We start from the raw sequence: 25833 nt of genomic DNA on the forward strand, positions 1-25833 counted from the left end.
GCACTGTTGGAGCTAGGAACACAAGAATTTCGCTACACCTGCAATAACATCTGCTAAATATGTGTATGTGACCTATAAAACTTCATTTGATTTGATTACTTGCCGAAAAATGTCTGTTGGTGGATCCGGTTGTGTGTTCCACATAATGGAAGAATCATGTACGTTCTATACATTAAGTTTATATCTAGGTAAAGGGGTATGACTGACCAGCAAACCCTTGTTGAATTAACTAATGAGTTAGTGTCAGGGTTATAAATTGGCTTGACATCCCTTTAGTCACTCCCTTCTATCCGTGACATCTTACTAGATGAGCCCAAAAGTCAACCAAATCCACCTGGACCAGAAAGCCCTCTTAATCTGAGAATCTGACTGCTTTGCTCTATTCCATTTCAGCCCCATGCTACGCTTAACAAACATGAAATCGTCTGCTATGTAGTGCGTTGGCAACCATATTTAAAAATGCCTAAGGGGTTCTTGGGTATGAGCATTGTAAAATAGCTGAATATTTTTCTTCAACTCAGTGGCCTTGTGGTTAGTGTTTGGCCTGACATTGGAAGGTTGGGAGTTCCAACCCCAGTTGAGTTATACCAAAGACTAAAAATGGAACCTGATGCCTCTGCTCAGCACTCAGAATTAAGGAGACGGATTAGGGGTAAGGCCCTGCGACAGACTTGCGTCCTGTCCAGGGGATTTACTTGTACATCAAGATGCCTCATACTACAGAAACAGAATTGGAACACAGACTTATCTGAAAAGTCTGGTAAATGGGATATAAAGAACCTTGCTTTCACCTTGCTTTCCAGTCACATGTAGAACAGAAATCACTGTAAGGGAGGAAGGAAGGTAGGATGAATAATATCCAGTACTGGAACTGGCCTCAATCTTAGACCCCTTTAGAGCAAAGCATGGAACAGGCCCCATCCAACAGTAACCACTAGTCCCTGCCCCCTATATAGGCACTTGGTGTAATCTGAAAGTAATTGAATGTATACATTGGCTTAAGAATATCAGTAGCATAACGTTGGTATTCCATTGACATTGTAAAGCGCCTCAGAGTAGGAGTGCTTTAGGATCAGGTCCCCCCTGTCCATGTAATCATATACATGGGTGGGTTGACAACGTCACCAACGTGTGCCTCACCAACAATTTCACAACCGCCCTCCCCCACCCTCTTTCCTCAATGATTAAAGATAAAAGAGAGTCGAAGCAAGAGGTCATACATTCAGGCAGGGGTGCTCTCTCAACTCTCAAAGGAAGAACCCATGAAAAATGGATGAGGAGAGAAATCCACTTTACCCCCCCAACCCTAACCCTGGGAGGGAGGTCTACAAACCCCCCACAGTGCCCAACACCCCTCCTCCTCCATCCCCCACCCCACCCCAACCTCATAATCCTATTCTTCACCACTGCCCCCCACCCACCTCATCTACACACACTTCTACCAGTGAGCCAATGCTGCTGCTGGGGCTATCTGGGCACTTATTTGCATCCCTATCTGATGACATGATGCCGCTGGACTGGTGAAAGGAGAGGGTCGTGCCCGGCGGGTGGGGGGGAAGCCTTGTCTGGCACACACACAGCCTTTGTCAATCGTCTTCACGTTCATACACACATGTGCATGCAAACACACACACACACTATCTCTCGCTCTCACACACACTCCAGGCTCCCTTTGAGGTGCTCGATAAGATGCTTGTGTGACTGAATGCAGACTGATGGTGGGGTGTTGAGAAACTTGTGCTATGACTCCTCCGTAGGAAGTGGTCACCTAAAAGGATGTCAGGATTTCTCAAGCTATGAGTGGATTGTTTGGCAGAGTGCCAGAACAAGAAATGGATGTCAATGACGTTTGCCGAAGGAGGGCCTTTATTGCTTATTTCCTGTCAGACAAAAAATTAGAGGCTTTCCTTATTAAGTAACTCAATATCACGAAGTCACAAGTAACACACAGTATACTGCAAAAACTGAAGCACATTATCCACACTGACAGCCTAATGCGCCGATATACAGAAGAGGGCGCTCTCAACTACATTAATTCAGCAAAGCCCACCGTCTGTGTGGGTCAATTTATGCTGGGATAAATCGATAACCTCCTTATTTTAAGCTATTTTAAAAACAATAGGTAAAGCCCATGCTTAGAGTGAAGTTAAATCAATGTTGTGGGCTATTTGCCGAAAATGTTCATTCACATAGAAGACATTCATTCGACATTTGAAAAGGGAACTTAGATTAACAACATTTAGTCTAGTGCAAACAAATTGCATATTGCTCGTTGTAAATTGGCTGTGAGCGGCGGAATTAAGACGTAGGCCAACCTTGATAATACAATTGCAAACCTACAGCCAAAACCACGGTGGGCATATTATCCTGTATTTGGATATATTTCTCAAATGTTGTATTTAAATAACCTGTAACCTGATAGACATAGCCTATTACACACAATGTCCAATAGGTCTGTCTATGCGGTTTCTCAGTTCTCATTTACCCAAGCCATGTAATTCAAGGTTTTTGGAAATACTCCGCCCCCAGTGCCTTTGGTTGGCTCAGGGACTGCTCTTGCCAATTGCAAGAATTCGGATTTGTGAGTGGTTTGTTGATCTGCCAATCAAAAATACATCCTCAGGCGTGCTGTAGCTGGGAAACATATCAGTTGCTGTGGAGTGATTTGACGGAGGTTCTTGTGGCTGGACCATCACAACGCTGCGTCGGCTGCTTGCTACACACGCATGTAGGCTAATATTTCGGTGAATTTTGGAAATATACGGAGGAAAAAAAGCACGCTGTGAATTTTGCATGTCAGGAGCGGAGAACTGTGTCGCCGGTCAACGGCTCTTTTCCGTTTTGGATCGTTTTTTCCCTATGACATACTAATTATTCGCAGGCATGTGGAATTGTACAAGGATTACGAATTGCCTCTCAATACTGTGCCTCCTATTGACGATATGGACGGAGGTAAGAGGGCTGTTGTCAAATATTACGCCAAATAAATGTTGATTTATAAACAATCGTTGTCAAAAGTTAGTGGGCGTGGGCCTATTTATTTACCTATTTCGTATTCAGATATTAATCGATAATTAAATTACGCAGCCGTCAATTGAATCATGTGATCATGTATTGTAACCATGACGAGATTGAAGTGTGAGGAATTGTTACACTCCATTTTGCTGTCATGCACTTGTCATTTGGCTATATTTTAAATAGCCTAACGTTACATGTTTTAAGTTTTATTGCAGTTAATTGTTTCTAACGACATTAGCAAAGGATCCTCATGCATAGGCTACTACACAGATGCACTACTAGCCAATGCATTTTCTTGGAAGGAAAGGCCTATTTTTTTTTTTGTAGGTTAATGACAGAACATGTTGTGCCAAAGGTAGGCTACATGGGTAAACAACACATTGTAATATTATTGACCCAATTATCCCCCAACTATTAATTACTTGGTAAACAAGCTTATCAAACTCCCCCATACTAACGTTATAAGGACACAACTGACGCATACACCGACTAGCCAAAACGTAAAACGGAGCTTTACTTTAAACCTGACCTTAACTCTAACCTATTCTGAAATTAAATATCGGTTTGGGCGTCAGGCGTGTCCTCGTAGCCTTTCCATCAAATTCCCGGTGGTCGCGTGCACCACTATCGGTTTACGCACGCATATAGTAAACCAACCAAACAAAGAATTTTCAGTAATTATTTTCTATTTTAATGTTATTTTTAGGTGTCCGAGTGCTCTGGCTATTTTGAGCTGCAACTGATTACCGTTCAGAACGTGAACGGTGAGTTGTCGGACGGGGAATGCTGCGACGGCACAAGGAACTCACAGGATCTGCGCTGTAGTCGGGACGAGTGTGATACTTACTTAAAAATTTGCTTAAAGGAGTACCAAACCGAGGTCACAACCACTGGCTCTTGCACCTACGGAGTTGGATCTACACACGTTCTTGGTGGAAATATTTTTTCTTTTAAGAATACGAAGAATAACCAAAACAAAATCAACGATGCTGGCAAGGTTCTCATCTCTTTTCAGTACGCATGGCCGGTAAGTGTACATCTTTCCTAATCAATCCACCACCATTAAATGTTTTGATAAGCCAAAGTGTATTTTAGGATAGTCCAATGTTTTATTGTATCTTTGTCAGTGCCATACACAGTAGTATATGTCACTATCAGGCACTGGATAGGGTTCGTGTCGACGGGCTCCATAATTTCCAAGGTAGCGTTTGCCACCGAAATACTAGAGTTTATACGATTGTTATTCTAGAGTCATGATGCATTCGTGTGATTTGGGGTGACTGCTGTAGCTCCCTGTTGATTTTCTAGACCCGAATCCCCTTGGGTCCACGTCACAGCAGTAACCTCAATTGCAACGGCACTACACAAGGCTAGTGTCCCCTTCGATTATTATGTGGGTTCGTTATTCGGAGCGTCCGAGTGCACTAGTTTGTGGCGAGCTCTTATTAAAACGAAATTACAGCTGCCTACACGCAAGCGAGGCAGTGCATATAAGGTGACGTTCTTGATCCCGCTCTCTTTGCATAGAGCTCACGCAGCTTCCCCTGCTGTCTGAGTGGGTGGCAGGTGGCACGCAATTGCGTAAAATCACCGTGTGTCTGTGTGTATACGGATTAGGCTAGTGCATACTTATTTTCACCACTATGATAAGAAAACAGTTGTATTTGAATGTAATGTAAAGGTGTATAGAGAATAGCAGTCTCAAATGAGTTTGTCTGCGTTTTCAGTAGGCCAATGCCCCCGGCACATTTTATTAATTGGAAAATTAGGTTAAGATTAGCATCCCTTACAAAACACAACTTAATCTATTAAAAAAAGGGCAATTAACTCTCTCTGGCAATTCCCCAGCCTATCAGGATACTTACTATGTGTATTGCACACTGTCTGCTGCAGACAAGAGCACAAGAAAAGGCACACCACTCGCTCACCATTAAAGTCAGGTTCCATTTACTTATTTCCATATTTATCAGTCATGGAAATGAAAGGGCGGAGAAACATGTTGGTTCACTATTTAAAAAGATGGAGAACAAGCTATAGGTTGAAAAATACTAATTTTTTTGTAGAGATTCAACAGAATAGTGCTAGCTAATGCTACCTATTTCCCCCCCCCCCCCTCCCTCCCCCTCACCACCACAGGCAGATCTGAAATGTTTTTTTTCTCTCATCCACTAACTTAACTTCCTCGTTCCCTTGATCATCCTGAGGGAGCTGAAAGGGATATGTCTCAAGTCCCTATGCAACATGTATGCTTTACAACACAGGCAAAGAGACCTGTTCTTGTCCAGCTCCCCTGTCATTACCTTAAGTGCCCAGCAGCTGCTTCCGCAGACGCATCTCAATAGTCTCAAGTAGCGCTCCTCCCCTCCCCTTAAAACACAAGCTAGGTTCAATGAAACACTCGGAGGACGCCTCCTAGGTAGTTGCCCTCACAAGTATAGATTTGGACTGTCAGTGGTGTGGAAGCCACATTAGACTATTGAAATGGGCACAGTGCCCTACTACTCCAGTGGCAGATGTCACAGCTAGCTGGTCTACTCACTGCTGTGTGTTACAGGTTGAAAGCAACAAAGATAGTGTAGTATTGACTGTCAGCCGTGGCCAGATGTCCAGTTGGAGCCTTGTTGCGGGCTGACGCGCACACACGGTCCATGATCTATGCCTGGCTTCTAGTAGCCCATATAGCCTACCAGCAGTAGTTGATGAAGTTGCCCTTACTCACAGATCTTGGGTAAGCTTGGAGGGAGGGGTTCACTCTAGGGTGATGCACTGCATCTGCTATTAGATGGGGATACAATAGAACTAACTTGTCACTTAATCAATTCATAAATGTTCTATCACCCCCTTTCTCTTTTCTTCTCTTAATCTCTTCCCTTTTTACTTTATCAACTCGCCTATTCAATGAATTATCTTTCCCTTGATCTGTACTGTGAGGAAGGCTTCTGTTTTGTCGATAGACTTCCCTGGGCCTGGCAGGGGAACAGTTGCTCCAAGGCTAACCAGCAAGCACAGCCACACCTGATTGGGAGCTTGCCGGGGCCGTCGCCAGGCAACGGTTAGATAGGCCTTTAGTAAACAATAATGTGGCTCCCTCCCTCTCTCCTGCCCCCTATGGTGCTTTCAGTGGAGAAGTAGAGTTCTATGTCCCAAATGGCACCCTATTCCCTATATAGTGCACTACCTTCGAACAGAGACACTCGTATGAGGCTCACCTGGGAAGCTAGGGTCCCAGCCACTATGTTGATTACACTACTGATTGTGCATTTAGCGAATTTAGAGAATAGGTGGCTGGCTATCTATTGGACTACAGTAATGATGGAGTGTATAGCTCATGTTCAAATGTGCTAAAATCATAATTTACATTAGGTTGAGGTGTAATAATGGTTATTTTCAGAAGGGGTTGGAAAATGTGACTACTAGATCTGATTTACCTGTACGATGTGTGCAAGTCACCTGAACCAAAATTATTTAACCAGGAAAAAGATCAAGGGTTTATAGGGCTGGCACAATCATGAAGAAAACAATGTGTGGAATGAACAGCTGACTGAAGACAAGACGGCCGGCGTTCGTGTTGAGTCCGTTTCTGCCGCAACGTGGACTCTTCATCACATAAAACGTTGTACCTTGTTGAAACAAGGAAGGTGTTGTAGCAAATCAGTCTTCCACAATGCAGCAGCACGCAGAAATAGAATGAATACACTTGGCTTGGAACCTCTAACCCTGGCAATTTGACTGGGAAACTTATGGGTACACTTGCAATGGCTGCCTGCTATTGTGATGCCATAATTTCCACGGTATGTACAATGTTGGCATTTTAATTAACTGATATGGCTAATGCAATACACTGAGTCGATATTCACATAATAAAGAATTCCCCTCGACCACACCCACAAATTGGGGACAACAAACATTCTTTCCCATTGATCCCTATTGTAAAAGAGCCAACTTCGTCGTACATTTTTAGTTATACAGAAATTACAAAACAGGCCAGAAAAGCTGCTGTGTTTAGGGCTGATAGTCTGTTGGTCGACCGAGATTTGTTTAGACGAGCAGTAGCAAAAAAAAAAAGACACCTGTCTGATTCACGTGTGTCTGAGTGGACTAATCCATTGTGAAGGCTGTGGGGATGGGACAGTCACTCTTAATGTGGGGATGGGACAGTCACATCACTCTTAAGACCTGCTCCTGAATTGTATATGGTTATTACATAAGAACAATGGTGCAACAGTAATAAATATGATATTATGCAGTTTCTCCTGCATTGGATAGTGGTCACTGTCCACGGTTCTGAAACAAATCATTGTGCTGTTGAAATTACTTTTCCTAGACCATGTTGCTACACTACATTGCCAAAAGTATGTGGACACACCTTCAAATGAATAGATTCGGCTATTTCAGCCACATCCATTGCAGACAGGTGTATACAATCGAGCACACAGCCATGCAATATCCACAGACAAACATTGGCAGTAGAATGGTCTGTACTGAAGAGCTCAGTGACTTTCAAAAGGGTACCAACATAAGATGCAACCTTTCCAACAAGTCAGTTCGTCAAATGTCTGCCCTGCTTGAGCTTTCCCGGTCAACTGTAAGCGCTGTTATTGTGAAGTGGAAACGTCTAGGAGCAACAGCCGAGGATTGATAGGCCACACAAGCTCACAGAATGGGACCGCTGAAAGCGTGTAAAAATCGCCTGTCCTTGGTTACAACACTAACTACCAAGGTCCAAACTGCCTCTGGAAGCAACGTCGGCACAATAACTTTGTCAGGAGCTTCGCAAAATGGGTTTCCATGGCTGAGCAGCCGCACACAAGCCTAAGATCACCCTGTGCAATGCCAAGCGTTGGCTGGAGTGGTGGAAAGTTCGCCGCCATTGGACTCCGGAGCAGTGGAAAGGCATTCTCTGGAGTGATGAGTCACACTTCACCATCTGTCAGTCCGACGGATTAATCTGGATTTGGCGCATACCAGGAGAATGCTACCTGCCCCAATGCATAGTGCCAACTGTGAAGTTTGATGGAGGAGGAATAATGGTTTGGGCTGTTTTTCATGGTTCAGGCTAGGCCCCTTATTTCCAATAAAGTGAAATATTAATGCTACAGCATGTCATTGTAGATGATTCTGTGCTTCCAACTTTAACAACAGTTTGGGGAATGCCTTTTCGTGTTTGAGGATGACAATGACCCCGTGGACAAAGCGAAGTCAATACAGAAATGATTTGTTAGATCTGTGTGGAAGAACTTGACTGGCCTGCACAGAGCCCATCAAACACCTTTGGAATGAATTGGAACACTGACTGCGAGCCAGGCCTAATCGCCCAACATCAGTGCCCGACCTTACTAATGCTATCGAGGCTAAATGGAAGCAATGTTCCAACATCTAGTGGAACCCTTTCCCAGGGGAGTGGAGGCTGTTTTAGCATTAAAGGGGATCAACTCCATATTAATGACCATGATTTTGGAATGAGATGTTCGACAAGCAGGTGCCCACATACTCTCGGCAATGACTTGTTTTAATTCATCTGTGTTTTAAATTAGGGTTGCACATTTTGGGGAATATTCAGAGGTGGGAATTAACGAGAATATATGGAAATTAGTATTAATACCATTTCAATGTAGATGTTTTTGCATTGGATATTTGTCATGAATACAAACCTTTTATTTTTACTTTGTCATAAGTAGACATAATTGCAAATTATTTAATCCTTCCTATAGAAATAAAAAAAAAAACAGTTATGAATTGAACTTTAATTGAGTTTATTCTAAACATGGGATGATTTCACTGAACAACAAAAGAAAGGGAATATTGAATGATCCATCGCATCTCCCAAAAACATATTCAACATACGTCTGTAAAATGATAACCAAAGCTTTAGTCTAGAAACTATCTTCCTCTCAGGCTTCCATGTCTTCTCCCTGGACCTCAATGTCCACCTCTTGAACATCAGACTGAGGCCTCATCTTCACTGTCACTTTCCAACCTTGTTGCGGATGGCTAATTGTCTGGCTCAAAAAGCCTCAAATTTGCCCAGTTGTCCACCAGTTTTTCAAACCGTGTGTTCCCAAACAAGGACCAGTTGTGCTCTGAGGCAGCTGATGTTAGTTGGATTTGGAGGATGATTGAGGCAACGGGAGAGAGCCTCAGATCCACAAAGTCCCTTCCACCAGGTGGCTGCTGAGATATGTTGGCATGACTGCCATATTGCATCTCCATCCCAAAGCCCTTGCTTGGAGGTGTACTGCCAAGAATCTTGCCCTCATTCAGGCTAAGGTGGTGAGACATGGTAGTGATGAAACCATAGGCCTTGTTCATCTCTGCACCAGACAGGATGCTCTTGCCAGCATACTTGGGGTCCAACATGTATGCTGCGGCGTATGGGCTTCAGGCAGAAGTCTTCACACTTTTTGATGTATTTCAGAACTGCAGTTTCCTCTGCTTGGCGCAACGGTGAAGTGGGCAGGGAAGTTCAGATTTCTCCTCTTCTGAACATCAGACAGGTTGGCATTGTCTCCTTCAATCTGTGCAATGGATACTGCTATGGGTTTCAGGCTGCTTACCACTCTCTCCCAAAATACATCATCCAGGAGGATCCTCTTGATGGGGCTGTCCATATCGGCAGACTGTGATATGGCCATTTCTTGGAGACTCCTTCCCCCTCCCAGGAGACTGTCATTCATGACAACACCACCCCAACGGGTTTTGCTGGGCAGCTTCAATCTGGTGCTCTTATTCTTTTCACTTGGTGAGGTAGATTGCTGATATAACTTGATGACCCTTCACATACCTAAACATTTCCTTGGCTCTCTTGTAGAAAGTTTCCATTGTTTCCAGTGCAATGATGTCCTTGAGGAGCAGATTCAATGCATGAGCAGCACAGCAAATGGGTGTGATGTGAGGGTAAGACTCCTCCACTTTAGACCAAGCAGCCTTAATGTTCGTAGCATTGTCTGTTACCAGTGCAAATACCTTCTGTGGTCCAAGGTCATTGATGACTGCCTTCAGCTCATCTGCAATGTAGATACCAGTGTGTCTGTCTCTTGTCTGTGCTCTTGTAGAATACAAGTTGAAGGGTGGAGATGATGTAGTTAATTATTCCTTGCTCACAAACATTCGACCACCGATCAGAGATGATTGCAATACAGTCTGCTTTCTCTATGATTTGCTTGACCTTCACTTGAATTCTGTTGAACTCTACATCCAGCAAATGAATAGATAAAGCATGTCTGTTTGGAGGGGTGTACGCTGGGCGAAGAACATTCAGAAATCTCTTCCAATACACATGCCTGTGAGCATCAGAGGTGAACCAGTTGCATACACAGCTCGAGCAAGACATTCCTCATCATTTCTCTGACTACGTTCCTCCATTGAATAAAAAAGCTAATTCCAGGAGGCCCATGAGCTGTTGCTATCGATAAGGTGTCTGATTCATAATTTTCACCACGAATAGAAGTAGAGGGGCTTTTGTCAGAGGATGCTTGCTGTAGCACTGAGGGAACTTGATGCACTTGGCCAGATGATTCTCCATCTTTGTTGCATTCTTCACACATGATTTGGCACAGTATTTGCAAATGTATACAGCTTTTCCTTCCACATTAGCTGAAGTGAAATGTCTCCACACATCAGATGGTGTCTGTGGCATTTTCCTGTAAAGTTGAGTAAAAATATATATAATACAATTACAGAAATAGTTAAGCAGTTAGATTAAACAACTCCTTTGTAAGAATTTTTTAAAAATGAAACGTATGGAAACGGGTGAATTAACACTCCTCCGTTAGCAGGCTCAAGCAAGCTAAAAACCCACATGGTAGGAAAAACTAACTAGCAGAGATTGTTAACAAGTTAGAAATGATTTCAACACACTTTGCTGTAGGCTACTATTTACTAGTTAACAAAATCATGTATGTCATATAAAATATTCACCCCACCCAGTATTGTAATCAAAACTTAGCAGAAAGCATCTAGTCCTTGACTTAGTGTGGGCTCAATAGCATCTCATTAGTGTGCAAGATTTTGAGGATCAGCTGTACATGTGATTGAAGAATGCACTGTGCATGCAGAGGGTTGCAATTCCATTAAATTTGGGTATCGTTTAACCAAAATATGCCGCAAGACCTACAATTGCTTTGTGTATCCCACAGAAAAGGTTCACTGTTAGCTTAACTTTAGCCCAAAATTCCCCAAATTCCCAAAATTCCCAGGCTTAACTTCCCATGGAATGTTTCTGGAAATTTCCCGGAAAGTTTACGCCCCTTAGCAACCCTAGTTTGAATATATATAATCTAAAAACATTGTTTAATATGCTCATACAGTTTTAAAGTTTCAGACCCAATAATAGCAAAGTTAACCATCATGTTGTAGAACAATGCGGCAGAGGCAACAACAGAATGAGGAGACGAGAAAAGAGCCTTTGCCTTAGTTGTCTAAGAAAAAGTGAGGAGAGAGGAAACCCCAGTTTAATTAGGTCTATGGTCAATAGCCAAACTGTTAAATGTGCCTGGCTTCATAAATCATCCATATACAGAATATCTACAGATTCTGTTGCTGGGTTTAATGGTTTTTTAATAGCAAACTGATTCCCTGAGCACAAAGCCTCAAGCAAACACGTTGGATAAACAAATTCACAAATTCTGCTGTTTGTAATTTTTTCTATGCTGTATTAAATGCTTTACACTTTTTTCATTAGAACAACCTCGTTGGTATTTAGTGTTTACACTGTTCCAAGTTGTCAAATAATAACCCTCCTTTTCCTCGATCTCGTTATTCTTATGATAATCATTATAATAACTCATGTCATTGTCATTAGTAGGCTTAGTATAGCAGCCTTGTATAACCACCATTGAGCTATAGGCCAAAGGGGACATCCTGTTTAGTCTTAATACCATAACTTACTTAGGCCTATTTAAATTACTTTATATATGCTACTGTATCAATCATTCGTTAGTCTTCACACAGCATACGATTCATTCATTATTTGAAATGCAATCAAGCGTTTTTTAATTATTAAATAAAAATAAAGCGACCCTTGAATAATTACCATAAACAATAAATTAACTGTTCCATTTCGGAAAATGGGTTCACAAATTAATGCGACTTAAGGCGATTTAGTCCTTTGCTTAACAAAAACAAAACACTCTCTGGTATGCATATTTAGTGTTTACATTGTTCCAAACGGGCAGAATTATATTGTAATCTAACAGCACTTGTTTGGCACACGTAATATGCATGCAGCCCTTTCTCCTTACATTTTTATTTTTCTATATCTCCAGTATTTTCCACAACTAGATCAATTTATTCCACACATCTGACTTCCCCTTTACCTCCTGAGCAACAGGTAGACATTCCCCATTTCGTATATCACGTCCTCTGCATCCATTTTTGCTGTTACGGTGTTCAGCGTTTATTACCAATTTATTTGTTATTAGGATATGCTATAGGTCGTATGCATTATTGGTTGTATGCATCGCATGCATGTGACATGTCACAGAAAGGGTGAGGTTTAAGAGAATATGGAATGTCTTCCGAAAACAAATGAGTGATTTTGGTAACAGAACTAATCAGACAAATGGCTGTAATTACGTTGCAGCTTCAGCAACTCTGACAGTGCGATTAACACTGATGTTCTGTGGTCTCTGCAGTAGGGAGGAGAGCGAGAAGATGGGTGCTAGTCACTCGCTTCCAGCAAGTCTGATCCTGGCCCGGCACTATCAAATCAATTGCGATCAGACTCCTCTAGTCATTTGTGTCTTTAATTATTTAATCAAACAGTGCACTTAAAGCATCAGACAAGCTCTGTGCATATTTGATAAAAACACATGTCTATACATGGAATTGTATTTTTTTTTAAAGAACAGACGTTTTGGTTGACCAAGAGTTTTTTTTTTTCTTAGTCGTGGACAGACCTAGTGTTGGTCACCTGCACATGTAACCTGGTAAAAAATCCCACCCTACTGTTCGCAATGCTCCCGATTTAGGGAAATGGAGCCTGTGAGAAGAGCCCTGTGGCTTCAGGCTATTCGGTGGGGGACACCAGATCCCCATATTTCCAAGTAGGCTAGACATAGCTGTGTGTGTGGGGAAACCTTTCATCACTGGTAAGATGTTTAACTTGTTTAGTATAGTCTATTTGTAATTACACTCACTATTTGTAGCTGTATAGTGTGTTTACCAATATGCCTTTCATACCGATTTGTATAACTAATAAGCTTTGGGGAGTGGGACTCAATCCATTTGCAATATTGTGCCATAAAATAAATATATTTTTAAGAATAGAGCACACGTGACAACTCAACAAGGTCAAATCCAATTCAACCTTATGAAGCGTATACTGTTTTTTTTCTTTATTCTTATGCCAGTCCACAGATGTAATGTCAGTGGACGTTCAGACTCGGGGACATGTTGTCCTCAATCGCTACAGTTGTGTTGTCGTGATGTTGCAGGAACGTTGTGCAGAGGGTTGAGTTTGCCAGGAAGTTTGTCGACAAAGACCCGGAGAATCTATCTCTGGCCTTTTTTTCCCCTTTCCTCTGACACAAACAAATCGTTTTTTGTCTGCCAGCACAATAAAGATTTTCACTCTTTTGACCCTGAGGCTGTGTGGGGTTTTTTGCAACATCTTCCCATGAAAGGGGAAGGAATGGACACACTTAAGAGGCCGCATTCTCCTCTCCCCAGCCATCAATGCACCCACCGGTCATGGGAGGAAGATATTTTTAGAAGTATGACTGGGTGATATGGCCAAAATTGTCATAAATGGACAGTTTTACTTCTATTCTATTTATTGTAAGTTTTTTGCTTTGAGTAATGCGTGACCCTAGGGTGGTAACACAGACATCCTAAGTGATTTCAATGGCTTTCTCCATTCTGATTTTGTTTGACGGTTCAACTTCAACCAAAAACATTTTGTTCAGCATTTTCATTAGTTTCTGAATTTCCTGTACTCATTTGAGAACATTTCCACACTGCCATGTAGGGCTGTTTGATATGGGCAGACAATCTAAGCCTTATTGTTAACCAAATGTTGCAATTGCGATTTGACTTCTGATTTTCAACAACACTTTGGAATCATGGAAATAGACTGATTATTCTAATTCGATAGTTATAATAGTGGGCGCTTTTATAATAGTGTTTGATATGACGACAAGTGAAAATGACAGGGTAGGAATCAGTGTTTCCTAGGGAACTTGAATCTTTGGCTACGAAGAATGTATTATCTTAGCTACTTCATGTAGCTAACATTCATGCATTGCATATTCCTCTTGATTTAGAAGATACTATTGCACAAACATGCTGATGTAGGTCTATGCCTTCACTGGTATTATCAGGCTGTATAGCTAATTACGTTTGCTCTGACTCAGTACATTTATTAGCTAGCTTGCCAGCTAATTAGCATTAGCGGCTAACAAGGTTTAGGCCCACTTGCAAAGACAAGACAAACTAGCTGTTTGCAGATGTAAGAAACACAAACTAATAGTGTAATTATAGAATGCTAGTGGATTTAACAAAGTGAAAACAGCATTGTTGTCATCAACATTGTTGCATTGCCTGACCGAACGAACGCGTTTTGTGTTTTTGAGGAACAACGAATGAAGGAAACTAAAAATGGACATTACACACAGCGTATCACATTTTAACAAACTAAACATTCAAATACCGTTATATAGGATAAAGTAAAAACTGAAACCGGATCAGTGCATCAATAACGGTATATCGTAATATACGGCATACCGCCCAGCCCTAAACCGAAGACACTCAATTAGCAAGGCCAAGTGCTCCTAAGGTGAACAACTATGAAACCCCTTCCCAAGCTTCCCCCTGCTTTTTACACCATATCAGAGGTTCCCAAACTGGTTTCAACGTGTTTTTTAAAATTAAATTTTTTAATTTGTGAACCACCCCACAATATGCCATTCATTAAACAAATCAGTGAGATTATTTGGGCATGCTAATTTGGGGTACATTGACTTCAATTGATCTTTGGTTAGAAAATGTTATTGCACATTACATTTTAGCTGACGCTCTTAACCCTATTTGCTCCCGTAAGTCACTCTGGTTAAGTGCCTTGCTCAAGGGGCACGTCGGCAGTATTTTCAACTAGTCGGCTCAGAAATTCTAAACGGTGACCGTAGCTAGGTAAACGCACCTAAAGCTTTGATTGCTGTCTCTGATTTTCCATTAACTCCCTTCGGGCAAGATGGTGTGGGCCTCTGGTGCATATGTGTAGGTGTTTAGTCTGTGATTGTAGCCGGTAGCCTACTTGTTTCTCTTTTCAAGCCCAGTCGTGTGGCCTCCTTTTTCTTCCTCGCTCTTGGAGTGCATCCCAAATTGCACCCAATTCTTTTAAAAAAAATTTTTTTCTAGTGCACTACTTTTGATCAGAGCCCTTAAGGGAATCTGTGGCTATTTGGGATGCAACTTGGTAAATTAGTTGCGTGCAGATGCTCCGGTCCTCCTTACCTATGTAATTAGTGTTTTTACACGGCCAGTTGAATTCTCACTTGACTCTTGAACATGTTTTGAAATAATATTGGGCCTCAGCTTGAGGTGGCCTGGCTGCTGCATAAGCACTCACTAGGCATGCAGCCTCTTGCACTAGCTCCAGGGTGAAGTTTCCCCTATGTACAGATCTAGGACCAATCCTAACCTTTACCATTTAATCGGCAAAATGCTAAACTGACCCAAGATCAGCGTCTGGGGCAATTTCACCGTACTCTGCTGGGGCTCCGTCAGGAACTAGTGGCTAAAAACATGCTGATTTAGGCTTCGCAAGGCTGTTAAGGTAGAGGGTGTAATTCGACCATGCTTGCTACAAGTTTAGATAACTGTCCACTAGACTATTCAAATGGTGCAAAAAGCAGATTAAGTTGTGAATGGATGGATGAGCTTCTTCCCATTGGTCTGTTTTTGGTGCACACCTGACATTTTGCACGTTTGGAGCTTTCTGAGTGTGAGCAAGGTAGGGCTGCTGCAGTACCTGGGAATGTGTGGCTATGCAGAGATGTAAACAAAATAACTTGTAATGCTAGAATCCCACAATATACTTAATGTGCATGTCCGTACTGCAGCGGCTATAGCTTAGAGCAGGGATGGGCAACTTTGATGGGGGTGGGGGCCACAAAAACTAAACTTATCAGTGGCTCCATAGGGTATGTGTAGAAGGTGGAGCGCAACAAAATGGGACAGTGCTATCATCATTTCCAAAGCACTTTCTCTCTATCCACTCCTCCCCGGCTTGTGGGATGGCTGCTTTATCTGGTGCGCCCCAGGTGCAGTATGGTAGATGTAGCCCTAGGCCGGTGTAGACTAGTTTGGCTACTCCTCTTCTGACGACAGGCAGGCCGAGATGTGCTATTGACCTGGCTATGAAGGGTGGTACTGTTTTAGCTTAGTTTTTAGAGCATTGCACTTGTAACTCCAATATCATGGGTTTGATTCCCACTGGTGCCCACCCATACGAGAAATGTATGCTTGCACTGTCGCTTTGGAGAAGTCTGTTAAATGGCTTATTATATACTAAATATAAATACGTAGTGTTGGTCCCATGTTTCATGAGCTGAAATAAAAGATCCCATTTTCTAAGTGCACAAAAAGCACATTTCTGTTTGTGCACAAATTGGTTTACATCCCCGTTGGTGAGCATTTCTCCTTTGCCAAGATAATCCACCCGACAGGTGTGGCATATCAAGAAGCTTATTAAATCGCATGAACATTACACAGGTGCACCTTGTGTAGCTGTAGCCAGAGATTTGAATGTTCCTTTCTCTTCCATAAGCTGCCTCCAACGTCTTCCTCATCAGGGTCGTAACTGACTTCAGTGGGCAAATGCTGACCTTCGATGGCCTCTGGCACACGGGACAAGTGGGCTCTTCATGGATGAATCCCGATTTCAACTGTACCGGGCAGATGGCAGACGACGTGCATGGCGTTTGTGTGGGTGAGCGTTTTGCTGATGTCAACATTGAACAGAGTTGCCCCATGGTGAGGTTATGGTATTGGCAGGCATAAACTATGGACAAAGAACACGATGGCATTTTATCAATGGAAATTTTAATGGACAGATATTGTGACGGGACCTTGTCGCCCATTGTCGTGCCATTCATCCACCCCCATTACCTCCTGTTTCGGCATGATAATGTACAAGGATCTGAACACAATTCATGGGAGCTGAAAATGTTCCAGTTCTTCATGGCCTGTATACTCACCAGATATGTCACCCATTGATGCTCTGGATTGACCTGCACGACAGCGTGTTCCCGCCAATATCCAGCAACTTCGTACAGCCATTGAAGAGGAGTGGAACAACCTTCCACAGGCCACAATCTGCCTGATCAACTCTATGCGACGATGTTGCGATGCATGAGGCAGATGGTGGTCACACCTGATACTGACTGGCTTTCTGATCCATGCCCCATCCCTTTTAAAAAATATATATATATTTAATATTTAATATGTGACCACCAGATGCATATTTGTATTTAACTAGGTAAGTCCGTTAAGAACATTGTTATTTACAATGACAGCCTACCCCGGCCAAACCTGGATGACGCTGGGCCAATTGTGCGCCGCCCTATGGGACTCCCAATCACGGCTGGATGTGATACAGCCTGGATTCGAACCAGGGACTCTAGTAACGCCTCTTGCACTGAGATGCAGTGCCTTACACCACTGCGCCACTCGGGAGCATGTATTTTATTCCCAGTCATGTGAAATCCATAGATTAGGGCCTAATTTGATTTCAATTTACTTAGTTCTTTATATGAACTGTAACTCAAATCTTTGAAATTGTTGCATTTTATATTTTTGTTCAGTGTATTAAGTTGGTTGGGAGTTGGTGGTCAAGGTGGGCTGCATCGCAACCCATGGCTAACCAGTGCACTCCATAATTAGACATTATCCTCGTCTCGTTTTCCTCCACTGTCGGCAATCTAAATGATTTAGAAGGGTGGTAAAGCATCTAGTCAGGTGAGAGAGCAATGCGTCTGAATGACTGAATCCTGTCTCCTCAGATCAGTGCAGATGAAGGGAATGAGTGGAGGAAGCCACACATGTTGAGATGCACCCGGTCTGAAACTGGTGTTAGCCTATGTCATCGTTCTGGTCAGGGGGTTAATCAATAGTCTCTAGTGGATTCCTCTATTTGTTTCCTTAAAATGGGTAGGCCCTAAATTGTATGAATATCTTTACATTTTGGTATTAAATTATTTAAAATGTACGTACGTCCTTGCTCATACTTTTTATTGATCTGGAACTTACTTGGGAGTTCCCAAATGACATGCATTTGACTGTTGCAGGGCTTTACAGTGCTACCACTAACTCACATATGCGTATTAATATTTTTTTGTCGACCTGGAATTTTCTCTTTTAGGAATGCGCCTAGGAAAATTGAAGGATTCTAGCTTTATTACCTCAGATATTTTTAATTGTGCTCCTAAATTTTTTTAAACGCCTACGTTTTCCAACTTAGGTACACATGCTAATTGTAAAAAGAAAAGGTCAGCATAGTGTATTGTGTTTGTGTTGGTTTATGATTCCGAAGTGATTTTCGGGGAAATAAAATAATGAACATTGTGTGTCTGGGTGCATGTCAGTGTATATTTGCGTGTGCACTCCCCCCCTTCATTTAGGTGCTTACCCTTGAACCCTACACTGGTTTATTAGCAACCCAGAGGGGAGGTGTTTGTTTTATTGTTGGTGCATGGCTAATGACTTTGTTGGCATAGTTGCGGCATGCTCAATGGGCCGTGTGTTTACACACAGCGGAGTGTGTGCGTGCCGGCCAAGTTCTCAGCGTTAAGCGCCACATCTCTTGGCACACTGCTCCAGTAAATGGCCTTGTCTACTTTTTTTTTCTTGTACAAGGATATATGGCCAGGCACTAGGGCTGCCATTTAGCCTCTCTGTCTCGTGAGTCGTAGAACACTGCAGATGGCTGTATTTTTTTTTGTAATGTTCCAGAACGGGGTTATGTTAAGTATGAACAAAACAGCTCAGAAACTGGGTGAAACAGGAAGGTAGGCTATTATCTGAACTTGTCCATGCTCGTTCTGTTGCGTTTTGCTACAAGGTGCTCTAATGAACATGACCCAGCATTTCATTTGTCCTGCGGCTGAAACGAAAACCAGTTGGAATTTCTCTTTTGGTGTGTGTGTGTTTGTGGGAGGTCTTGGGCCCTATAAAATCAGTTTTGCCTTGGTATTCACTCAATCTAAGAATGTTTTTAGAAATAGAACATTCAATTTTGTTTAAGTCCACAGCAATGCTTAAACTACAACCAGGGAGCGAGGCTGGTGCTCGTTTGCTGCAGCTACAGAAGGGCCATGTGTGCCGGAGCAAGCAGAAAGAGGGGGGGGGGACGCAGTAGCTGACTTGGCTACAGCCAAGACTAGCTAACTTGTAGCTGCCATAGTTAAACTATTTTTATATATACTTACACGTATAACTATGGCAGCTATAAGTTAGCTAGTTGTGGCTGTAGCCAAGTTACGGCTACTGCGTCTCTTCCCCTCTTTCAGCTTACTTCTACAGTGAATGAACGCCAGCGTCTCTCCCTGTTCTAGTTTAAGCATTGTATTTTGACACTCCTTCAAATTTGTGGATTTGGCTATTTCAGCCACACACGTTGCTGACTGGTGTATAATATCGAGCACACAGCCATGCAATCTCCATAAACAAACACCTGTAGTTTAGTGGCCCTATTGAAGAGCTCAGTGACTTTAAATGTGCCACTGTCATAGGATGCCACCTTTCCAACAAGTCAGTTTGTAAAATTTCTTCCCTGCTAGAGCTGCCCCGGTCAACTGTAAGTGCTGTTACTATGAAGTGTAAACGTCTAGGAGCAACAATGGCTCAGCCACAGTGGTAGGCCACACAACCTCATAGAACGTGACTGCTGAGTGCTGAAGCGCGTAGTGTGTAGAAATCGTTTGTCCTCTGTTGCAACTCTCACTACAGAGTTCCAAACTGCTTCTGGAAGCAACATTATCACAACTGTCAGAAACTTAATGAAATGGGTTTCCATGGCCAAGCAGACGCACACAAGCCTAAGATCACCCTGCACAGTGTCAAGCATCGGCTGGAGTGGTGTAAAGCTCGCCGCCATTGGACTCTGGAGCATTGGGAAGGTGTTATCTAGAGTGATGAATCACACTTCACCATCTGGCAGTTCGATGGACGAATCTTGGTTTGGTGGATTGCAGGAGAACACTACCTGCCCCGGCTGCATAGTGCCAACTGTGAAGTTTGATGGAGGAGGAATAATTTTCTGGGGCTGTTTTTCATGGTTCGTCCTAGGCCCCTTAGTTCCAGTGAACAATGACAATCTTGTCAATTTTGTGCTTCGTTGCAACAGTTTGGAGAAGGCCCTTTTACTTTTTCAACAATGCAATGCCCCTGTGCAGAAATCGAGGTCCATGCAGAAATGGTTTGTTGATCTGTGTGGAAGAACTTGACTAGCCTGCACAGAGCCCTGACCTCAACCCCATCGAACACCTTTTGGATGAATTGAAACGCTGACTTTGAGCCAGTCCTAATCGCCCAACATTAGTGCCCGACCTCACTAATGGCATAGCTGAATGGAAGCAGGCCCCGGCAATGTTCCAACATCTAGTGGAAAGCTTTCCCAAAAGGGTGTAGGCTATTATAGCAGCAAAGGGGGGACCAACTCTATATTAATGCCCATGATTTTGGAATGAGGTGTTCAACGGGCAGTTGTCCACATACTTTTGGTCATGTAGTGTAGTTATGTCGGAGAAAACAACTGTTGGTTGCTCGTTGTAGTCTACTCATTTCTCTAACTTTTTTAATTCCGTGAACTCTACACATTGAGATGTTCATGTTGGCCAATCAAAGCAACAAACTACACGTGAAGGCTACTGGTCTTTTTATGGGGCGCTCATCATAAACGACATTAAAGTTGTATTAAATTAATAATTTGAAATGTCATGGTGTATCGTTGTACAGTATTTAACAATGTCACATGGATATCTTTTAATTTAGAAAAAGCGTGTTCAGTGAGTCATCCTGCCAGGTAGGCATAGGCTACATTTAATTTGTAAAAATTGTGAAAGCCTTTCCATCTCTACCAGAGGATGGTTATTGTTAGCATCATTGCTAACGCTACACGAAGTGTAGACATACAGTACAAGTCAAGTTTGGACACCTATTCATTCAAGGGTTTGTTTATTTTCTACATTGTAGAATAATAGTGAAGACATCCAATATGAAATAACATATGGAATCATGTAGTAATCAGTTTTAAACCAATCAAAATATATTTTAGATTCTTCAAAGTAGCCACCCTTTTGCCTTGACAGCTTTGCACACTCATGGCATTATCTCAACCAGCTCAGCTCAGAGGTCACCTGGAATGCATGTCAATGAACAGGTGTGCCTTAAGTTCATTTGTGGAATTTCCTTCATGTGTTTCAGCCAATCAATTTTTGTGACAAGGTAGGGGTGGTATACAGAAGATATTTGGTAAAAGACTGTGTCAAAGAGAAACAGTCCATCATTAATTTAAGACATGAAGGTCAGTCAAGCCGGAACATTTCAATAACTTTGCAAGCGCTATGATAAAACAGGCTCTCATGAGGACCACAACAGGAAAAGACCCAGAGTTACCTCTGCTGCAGAGGATAAGTCCCTTCGTTAGCATCCTCAGAAATTGCAGCCCAAATAAATGCTTCAGAGTTCAAGTAACGGACACATCTCAACATCAACTGTTCAGAGGAGACTGTGAATCAGGCCTTCGTGGTTGAATTGCTGCAAAGAAACCACTTCTAAAGGACACACATGAACAAGATAATTGCTTGGGCCAAGAAACACGAGCAATGGACATTAGACCGGTGGAAATCTTTTGTCTGAGTCCAAATTTGAGATATTTGGTTGCAACCGCTTTGTCTTTGTGATGCAGAGAAGGTGAAAGGATGATCTCTGCATATGTGGTTCCCTCCGTGAAGTGTGATGGGGTGGTTTGCTGGTGACACTGTCAGTGATTTTATTTAGAATTCAAGGTACACTTAACCAGCATGGCTACCAAAGCATTCTGCAGCGATATGCCATCACATCTGGTTTGGGCTCATTTGTTTTTCAACAGGACAATGACCCAACACATCTCCAGGCTGTGTTAGGACTATTTGATCAAGAAGGAGAGTGATGGAATGCTGCATCAGATTACCTGACCTCAACCAAATTGAGGTGATTTGGAATGAGTTGCGGCGTGAAGGAAAAGCAGCCAACAAGTACTCAGCATATGTGGGAACTCCTTCAAGACTGTTGGAAAAGCATTCCAGGTGAAGCTGGTCTGGATTTGGAGTCACACTCAAAATTAAAGTGGAAAACCACACTACATGCTGATCCAACTTTGATGTAATGTTTTTAAAAACAAGTCAAAATGAGGCTCAGTAGTGTGTGTGGCCTCCACGTGCCTGTATGACCTCCCTACAACGCCTGGGCATGCTCCTGATGAGGTGGCGGATGGTCTCCTGAGGGATCTCCTCCCAGACCTGGACTAAAGCATACGCCAACTCCTGGACAGTCTGTGGTGCAACGTGGCGTTGGTGGATGGAGCGAGACATGATGTCCCAGATGTGCTCAATTGGATTCAGGTGTGGGGAACGGGCGGGCCAGTCCATAGCATCAATGCCTTCCTCTTGCAGGAACTGCTGACACACTCCAGCCACATGAGGTCTTGCATTAGGAGGAACCCAGGGCCAACCGCACCAGCATATGGTCTCACAAGGGGTCTGAGGATCTCATCTCAGTACCTAATGGCAGTCAGGCTACCTCTGGCGAGCAAATGGAGGGCTGTGCGGCCCCCCCACAGAAAAGCCACCCCACACCATGACTGACCCACCTCCAAACCGGTCATGCTGGAGGATGTTGCAGGCAGCAGAACGTTCTCCACGGTGTCTCCAGACTGTCATGTCTGTCACGTGTGCTCAGTGTGAACCTGCTTTCATCTGTGAAGAGCACAGGGCGCCAGTGGCGAATTTGCCAATCTTGGTGTTCTCTGGCAAATGCCAAACGTCCTGCACGGTGTTGGGCTGTAACACAACCCCCACCTGTGGATGTCGGGCCCTCATACCACCCTCATGGAGTCTGTTTCTGACCGTTTGAGCAGACACATGCACATTTGTGGCCTGCTGGAGGTAATTTTGCTGGGCTCTGGTAGTGCTCCTCCTTGCACAAAGGCGGAGGTAGCGGTCCTGCTGCTGGGTGGTTGCCCTCCTACGGCCTCCTCCACATCTCCTGATGTACTGGCCTGTCTCCTGGTAGCTCCTCCATGCTCTGGATACTATGCTGACACTCAGCAAACCTTCTTGCCACAGCTCGCATTGATGTGCCATCCTGGATGAGCTGCACTAGCACCGCCAACATTCAAAAGTGACCAAAACATCAGCCAGGAAGCATAGGAACTGAGAAGTGGTATGTGGTCCCCACCTGCAGAACCACTCCTTTATTGGGGGTGTCTTGCTAATTGCCTATTTCCACCTGTTGTCTATTCCATTTGCACAACAGCATGTGAAATGTATTGTTAATCAGTGTTGCTTCCTAAGTGGACAGTTTGATTTCACAGAAGTGTGATTGACTTGGAGTTACATTGTGTTTAAGTTTTCCCTTTTATTTTTTTGAGCAGTGTATATATTTTCATTTAGCATGATTCCATATGTTATTTCTTAGTTTTTGTCTTAACTATTCTACATTGTAGAATGAGTAGGTGTCAACTTTTGGCTGGGACTGTGCGTGCAGGCAGGGGCATTCCTGTGCCGCTTCAAAGTTGCAGGAAAATACGAATCACTGATGCATTTTGTTCATGTCCTATGATTAACTTATGCAAATGAATACATTTTCTAATAAATTCAATAGTTGTTGAATTCGGTTTTAATGTCTGGATTCTGTTCCCAGGCGAGGTGTAAAGTGCATGTCAGCTTCTATGGACCTCAGTGCCTCCAAGGCCCACAATGCCCCAACACAAAGCCATTGTTTGCTTTATGTCACAGTAAAATCTTAGCGAAAAAATGCCAATTGTGGTGGAGGACATGCGAGCCGCATCAAGACGACTTCTTAACAGAGGGGTCTTTGGTATTGTGCAAGAAGTGGGGTGCTGTCTCGGGGTTGTACAATGATGACACAAGCAGTGTCTGCTTCTGAAATGGTCCACGCAGGTTTGTTGCAAGGAGTGTGTTGTCCATTTTGGTGGGAGGGTTAGCCTACCCCCTGGGGAGATTGGTAGAGGGACAACAGAGCTCGGGTTGGGGGTTCCTGGGAAGAACCCCAGAGGTACAAAAGCTCCTGTTGCGTTTAGGGTCATCCTGTCTGATTTTTGGGGGGTTGGGGAGACTTTCTGAAGACTTGTGAAAGGGAGCTAACGAAGCCTGACAGGCACCCTCTGCAGCATCAATATGGGGAAGACTGGGGGTGGGGTGCAGGAGAGCAAATATCACTGACATTGCCTGTTTGCCTGAGAACAGGCCTCTGCATTTTTTTTTACACCCCCGCTCTCTTCTCACCACCGCCCTGCTCCCTGTCATTACTCCGGCTTAAAATCTTCTCCTACAGGAGGGGGGGGGGGGGGGGCTTTGACTGTCATTCTTTGCCGAGACCTGGTAGTTGACCTAATGTCCGTCTGTCTTGTGACGATATTAACAGCTGATGTTTGCAAGAGTTTTGATGTCCCGTAACCCAAGTTCAGAGATGTTGTGAAGGGAAGATATCAGAGTTCGCCTTGGTCTCTGGTGGGTTTTGGAAACCTCAATGTTGCAAGGATGGATGTTGGGCGGATGTTGGGCGTAGCTGTCCACCACCTGGTTGCACCCACAGCAAGGACCTTAGATTTTTTTTCTTTCCCCCCCATGGGAGGAGAGAGCACTTGGGGAGTGGGTGGTGATCGGGCAGCAGACTATTCTTTTCTCCTACCCGTCAGAGGAACATAATGTCACCCCCCCCCCCCCCCCCCCCACACACACACACACACACACATGTGATTTTCGTTGGCAGTTTGGGAAAAAGTCTAGACTCCAATGGTGGTTGTTTTCAGTCGCTAATGTTTTTGACCCAGTGGCTGGTAGTGGCTCCTTCCTTTTTATTTTATTTCAGATTCTTCAAAGTAGCCACCCTTTTGCCTTGACAGCTTTGCACACTCTTGGTATTCTCTCAACCAACTTCATGAGGTAGTCACCTGGAATGCATTTCAATGAACAGGTGTGCTTTTAAGTTCATTTGTGGAATTTCTTTCCTTAATGTGTTTTGAGACAATCAGTTGTGACAAGGTATACAGAAGATGGCCCTATTTGTTAAAAGACCAAGTCCATATTTTGACAAGAACCGCTCAAATAAGCAAAGAAATTACAGTCCATTAATTTAAGACATGAAGGTCAGTCAATCCAGAACATTTCAAGGACTTTGAAATGTTTCTTGAAGTGCAGTTGCAAAAACCATCAAACCCTATGATGAAACTGGCTTTCATGAGGACCACCACAGGAAAGGAAGACCCAGAGTTACCTCTCCTGCAGCGGATAGGTTCATGAGTTACCAGAATCAGAAATTGGAGCCCAAATAAGTGTTTCCGAATTCAAGACACATCAGCTGTTCAGAGGAGACTGCGTGAAATCAGGCCTTCATGGTTGAGTTGCTGGAAAGAAACGACACCAATAAGTAGACTTGTTTGGGCCAAGAAACATTGACAAATGGACATTAGACCGGTGGAAATCTGTCCTTTTGATCGGAGTCCAAATTTGAGATTTTTGGTTCCAACCACAGTGTCTTTGTGAGATGCAGAGTAGATGAAAGGATGACCTCTCCATGTGTGGTTCCCACTGTGAA

The 25833-nt window shown here is 43.3% G+C and overlaps 1 protein-coding gene across 2 annotated transcripts in view; it reads left to right on the plus strand.

Annotated features, from left to right (window-relative positions):
• The first annotated feature begins 2613 nt into the window (after window positions 1-2613).
• The window catches only part of jag2b (jagged canonical Notch ligand 2b), a 111495-nt gene continuing 88275 nt past the window's right edge, over window positions 2614-25833 (plus strand). For both annotated transcript variants that reach the window (XM_021612192.3, XM_021612194.3), the window contains exons 1-2: window positions 2614-2952; window positions 3725-4045. In XM_021612192.3, coding sequence (XP_021467867.2) covers window positions 2884-2952; window positions 3725-4045 — 390 coding nt within the window. In that variant the 5' untranslated portion in view covers window positions 2614-2883. The remainder of the gene's footprint in view (window positions 2953-3724; window positions 4046-25833) is intronic.

The sequence above is a fragment of the Oncorhynchus mykiss genome, chromosome 8 (assembly GCF_057628025.1).
Source record: "Oncorhynchus mykiss isolate SJ-2025 chromosome 8, ASM5762802v1, whole genome shotgun sequence".
Taxonomy (NCBI): Eukaryota; Metazoa; Chordata; class Actinopteri; order Salmoniformes; family Salmonidae; genus Oncorhynchus; species Oncorhynchus mykiss.